General features: G+C 38.1%; 1 protein-coding gene across 3 annotated transcripts in view; it reads left to right on the forward strand.

The window, feature by feature from the left end:
- LOC134678729 (serine/threonine-protein kinase PRP4 homolog) overlaps positions 1–3,211 on the forward strand; it is a 30,137-nt gene extending 26,926 nt beyond the window's left edge. For all 3 annotated transcript variants that reach the window (XM_063537398.1, XM_063537400.1, XM_063537401.1), the window contains exon 11: positions 313–3,211. In XM_063537398.1, the coding sequence (XP_063393468.1) occupies positions 313–519 (207 nt within the window). In that variant the 3' untranslated portion in view covers positions 520–3,211. The remainder of the gene's footprint in view (positions 1–312) is intronic.
- Positions 3,212–6,000: the final 2,789 nt, after the last annotated feature.

Here is a 6,000-nt window from a genome sequence, read left to right on the forward strand (position 1 = left end):
TACGGTAATTTTACTCCATGTTCGAGTCGAAAGTGTCTTTGTGTGACGTCCGTGTCTTTGAACGGACCAATCACGGCACGGGACTTCGCTCACCTCGTCCCGCGCACCCCCGCATTTTTGGCATCATCGGTTGAAATAATTGCTCTAAACTTGGTCTAGAGGATTCCTAGTCTATGCCCTACCCTGATTGGCTTACATTATTGCACGAATCGCAACAAACGAGTACAGTGACCATATTGTTTGTTATTGATGGATGAAAATGTCAAAAAATGTAACAACCATATCAACTAACAATTTTTCCTCAAATTCCAGGAAAAAGTAGTAGTAATGACCAGCATAAAACCGACACGCGACCTCCAATCAGAGCTCGCGCCCTCCCACCACCGCCTCCCAGCCAACGAAGCGAAGAAGATCACGCAGCTCAAGGATCTACTCGAGCGCATGCTCATGCTCGACCCGGCCAAGCGCGCGTCCGTCAACCACTGCCTCGCGCACCCCTTCATACAGGAGAAGATATAGCACATAGCCGCTCATGTAATAATACATAATAAATAATACTATGTACTAGGTACAGAAGGTTTACTCTCTAACAAAACGTGACTATTACGACAGATATGACCGCTAGGTGGCGCAAGCACGAGCAGGCGTCCGTTCCGTAGCGGTGCGCGGCAACTGGGCGCATGTACAGTCGCCATCAGATATATCGGAGTGGCCAAGGTGCTCACAAATATCTGAACACGCCTCTATTGTCAGGGCGTTAGAGCGCGTGTTCAGATATTGTGAACACCTTGGCCGCTGCGATATATCTGATGGCGACTGTACCCTAGTACCTACTTGTACTAATGAAATAGTGATTTCAATATTTAGTTGGATGGTGAGCGTATTTTTGTAAAAAAGAATGAGATGTAATAATGAAAAAAACTAAATATGTATGTCACATTTTACAATGATTATACTAAATTGGTGGTATTATAAGTGAAATCATATTAAATTAACTAAATCAATCTTAAATTACTAAAGCTGTTCCAAAAATCATAATTAAACTGACCAGGGCACTACATAAATCACACTGGATTGACCATATTTAGTGAAAATCACACAAAAATTACTAAATGATACAACCATTCCAAATCAGTTACCTAAATCACACCTAATCAACAAAAATGGTTAGTTGACTACTCGTTCTATAAAATTCCCATAAATCTGCGACCATTGGCTACCAAGGCCTCGCCAGAAGCGAAGAAGATCACGCAGCTCATGGATCTACTGGAGCGCATGCTCTTGCTCGACCCGGCTAAGCATATATTGAAATGACAGCTGTCATCGTACCCAAGCTATGTGAAAAATACTATAAAGTTAGTATATATAAACCTAGGGGCCGATTTTATAAAGATGCCTTTACATTTTACCGTTGACATTTGAGAGGTTTTTTGACGACGATTGTTACTCGTAGCTTTATAAAATAAGGTCCTGCAGGCGATTATGTATCACTTTATCCACGTGATAACTGCTAAAATAGCTGTCACTTTTTAACTATGCGGGATAGAAAGTGACGGACACCATTTTATCATTATCACGCTGTCACGCAGACAAGAACGACCATCACATCCGTACTGCCGGCCGCCAGCGTATTATGGATAGCTTTATCCATCTTTATCCACGTGATAAAACAACTGTCACTTTTTAACAGCGTGGGATAGAAAGTGACGGACACCGTTTTATCACGCTGTCACGTAGACAAGAACGACCACCATATCCGTACTGGTCGGATAGAATGTGTGCTTAGTGTAAATAGCTTATACATATGTGTCGTTAGACTTGAAATGTATGTATCTAAACTTTACTTTGACAACAGACCTTACATGTACAGTCATCAGCAATAGCCGCAAAAATATATGACGCGCTCTTATTGCGCTCCAAATAAGAACGTGATATTTTTGCGGCCCTAGTTGTGTAAGATACTTTTGCTGATGACCGTACAACTTTACTTTTAGGTACTTTAACTTAAAATTTATAAACGTTCTTGGCGTTATTGTGCGCGTTGGAGAGTCTGTCACCTATAGTATTATTCAAACTCGAAGGGTAGGATGACAGGTGTCATCTCCATATGAGTCGCTTAACTTCAAACACGGGTAAATCGCATAATCTGACAGATGGATTTACTAAATCAATCAATAATGCGATTTTGGTATTAAGATAAGGTAATAGGGTAGATATTTGTTGAGAGGGTCGAATGGATTTACCCGGGTTTGAAGTTAAGCGACACATATCATTTATAACGTAAAAACGACAAATATCGAAAATGTTATCCCACCCATCGAGTTTGAAAAATACTATCTAATCTCAAAAACGGCTGTAACGATTTCGATGAAATTTGGTATATGGGGGTTTTCGGGGTCGAAAAATCGATATATCTCAGGGAAAAAGCACATTTTTGAGTTTTTTGAGTGAGTGACACCGCTGAACTAGTACCATTTTTAGTGCCCGTAAGGCCCGTCCTGAGATATACGTCTATGAGCTTGGCACTGAAAGTGTTACATGATTAACCCTAGTAGTTACGGAATTAAAATGTATATTTTATAAGCTGATATAGAATCTTTGGAGTACATTGCCCTATGTGTTTAACATCAAGGTTGTGTTAATATGAACCAACCTCAAAATCACGAAATAAAATGTAACAACTTTTGTTCGCCTATGCCTATTTTGGCGTTAGTCTTTCAGTATGGTCTACATATTCACCTGGCGGCGTGGAAAACCGTTTAGTGCGGTCAAGGAGTTTAATTTGAGCATCATTTTGTAACTTGTCACAGTGGCAATAGGGCAAAGAAGTGAGATCCCTAGGGACTTTCATAAATCAATATGAAAATGAGTCAGTGCGACAAGGTATGAAATGGTACGAAAATTAAATTCTTTGACTGTACATTTAACTTATTCAACTTAACTCAGACTCGCTCGGCATGGTAGGTGTGCATTGATTATCTTTAGGATCTTATTTTTTACTGGAAATTCGAATCAATTCCATGTTATCAAACAGTAGTTAACCTATAAAAGATCAGACTTCTCACCGAACCGTCTCAGTTAAGCATCAGAGGATGTAAAGTTAAGTTTAATTATAGTTAGGCGTTAATTTCAGAAGATGTAATGACGTGTCAATGAAGTTACTTAAGTTGGGATGTGTTAGTTGGAAATAATTAAATTATTAAGACATTTATGCGTGCTTTTCTTTTCGAATAAAGTCCCTATTACACTTAACATTTCATGTGACTGGTCCCGTATACGTACCATATAATCTGGACTTTAAGTAAATCTTTGACAAAAGCATACTAACGAAGGGTTAATATAACATATTTACTGCCGAGAAAACGCTAGGTGTGTTAATTTTGTGTTTGGAAATGAGGCACTTGGCCCTAGTGAGTATTATATTCTTTGCACTTGGCACTGTAAGTGTTAAGTAAATAGAGTTAGGCAAGAAAAGTCCGCAACGATTTTGATAGCACACGAAGTGTAAGTGTTATTTTAAACGTCACACTTGTATGAAATTATGACATAAATAACGCTTAAGTACACTGCTTATGCTGTCAAAATCGCTGCAAACTTGGTCTAACTCTATGAAGTTATCATTAGTTTTTTTATTCGTATTTCTATTCTAAGGTTCCATGGTATAATAATATACTCCGCCTGATACTCTCTTCCTGTCTTTTCTAGGTCACCTGACTGACACAAGCCTACGTCATCATGCGACAGCGCTATATGATAATATGCGATAGCGCTATATATAGCGGCCATGTTATTGTGACGTAGGCTTTTGTCACTCTGGGAAGAGAAGACCATGTTTTATTAGACTTTGTAAGGTTCTGTATCCATTGGATGACGTCACTGTCGAGGATAAACAAGTCTGCAGGGTTTGCGTCGTATTTGCTAAGTGGGCAGTACTGAATGATGTGCTCGATGTCCTGCACAGGAGCCCCGCAATCGCACTTTGGAGACTATCCATCCACATTTGTGCAGGAATACTCAGGAATACTCGTGGGCAGCTAGTTTGGGGTGGATCAAGATCTTTCGTGTCTCATGTACGTCAACGTCTTATAGTAGGTAGCATCCAAAGTATTCTAATAGTTCGGTAGGTACCTACACCATATTATTTGTATGGCGTACCGTACTATTTGGATGCTACCTTCAATACGACGCTGACTGTACTAGCGCTAGGTGGATGTCTAGGGATGGGATGCCGATTATCAGCCAAAAGATGGCGTCACTGTGCACGAATTGTGGATTTTCACTATTTCTCCCAAAATACAAAGTTTCATAAGATGTGTTGATATGTGCGAAAACTATAAAAAATACTACATCTAAATCGAGACATGTTCAACTCAACATTGTCTCATTTCGTTATTACCGGAATCCAACTGCAAAATATTGCAATTTCTTGCATTCACGCACACTTACGTACTTAAAGTCACCTTAAAGTCAGTGTCAAATGTCAGCACATTCGTAATGTTACAGTAAAGTAACCTAGAGGGCGCAGCGGATGAAATGTTTATTGTTGAAAAAAGATTGGAAATTAAATAATAAATTCTTGTTTGAGCAACGATTAAGAATTACAACGCATTCAGAAGCAACTAATGTTTTCGACCATCAAATGTCATGTGCTCGTGGCACCCGTAGCCTCTATTTTGAAAAAAATCAGATTGTAGCTAAGATACATGGTTCAAACCCCGACAATGCCAGTTTTTTTTTATTTTATAATTTTAGCATTCTCTTTTGAATTATTTTAAGCGTATGTTATTCTTCGAAACTAAACTTACGTGAGTAAAATATTTTCAGTATTTTAATTATTTTTTAATAATATTATGGGAAGATTTATAAAAGTATTTTTATTTTCCGATTTCAAAGGATATAAATAATGATTAAAATAATTAAAAAAAAGTCATGCATGAGGCTAATTAGGATCGCAGAATAGGTATATAAGAAGTCAACTATCGACGAAGTATAGCTGGTCAAGCAGATCTTGTCAGTAGAAAAAGGCGGCAAATTTGAAAAATGTAGGCGCGAAGGGATATCGTTCATAGAACATTTGAATTTCGCGCCTTTTTAGGGTTCCGTACCCAAAGGGTAAAACGGGACCCTATTACTAAGACTTCGCTGTCCGTCCGTCCGTCCGTCCGTCCGTCTGTCACCAGGCTGTATCTCACGAACCGTGATAGCTAGACAGTTGAAATTTTCACAGATGATGTATTTCTGTTGCCGCTATAACAACAAATACTAAAAACAGAATAAAATAAAGATTTAAATGGGGCTCCCATACAACAAACGTGATTTTTGACCAAAGTTAAGCAACGTCGGGAGTGGTCAGTACTTGGATGGGTGACCGTTTTTTTTTTGCTTTTTTTTTTGTTTTTTTTGCATTATGGTACGGAACCCTTCGTGCGCGAGTCCGACTCGCACTTGCCCGGTTTTTTTACTGACAAGATTTGCTTGACCAGGTATAAAATAAGTTTCCAAAATTTTATTGAAATGATATACCTACATGAAATAATCAAATACAACACATTTACTTAAAATAACTTTTAAAATAAGGCATATAAAATTTCCAAAAAGATGAAACAAAATAAATAAATAAATACAAAAAGAAATGAGTCTTTGTTCGTGGTTTGAACCCTGTCATGCTGTTCAACTTGTTAGACTTATACTCAGTAGCTAAAAGCCACTAGACCATTTGACCATAGTAGACCCGGGCGAAAAATGCCTTCTTATTTAAGTAACCCATTACTGTCAAAAATATCAAGTTTGAATTGATTTGAAATATAATTTTTCATTGTCGAGTTATTGACATCCAAACGTTGCGAGCATGTTGTACTTTAAACCACTTGGCAACGTCGCACGGGGAATTCTTCTGAAAATGTATGTCCTTTTATATTTTGATATTTATGGATATATGAGGATTCTTCTACTTATGTTGCAAATTGATTAAATTATCGAGAGAAAAATGCTAATGCAAAG

Source organism: Cydia fagiglandana, chromosome Z (assembly GCF_963556715.1).
Source record: "Cydia fagiglandana chromosome Z, ilCydFagi1.1, whole genome shotgun sequence".
Lineage (NCBI taxonomy): Eukaryota > Metazoa > Arthropoda > Insecta > Lepidoptera > Tortricidae > Cydia > Cydia fagiglandana.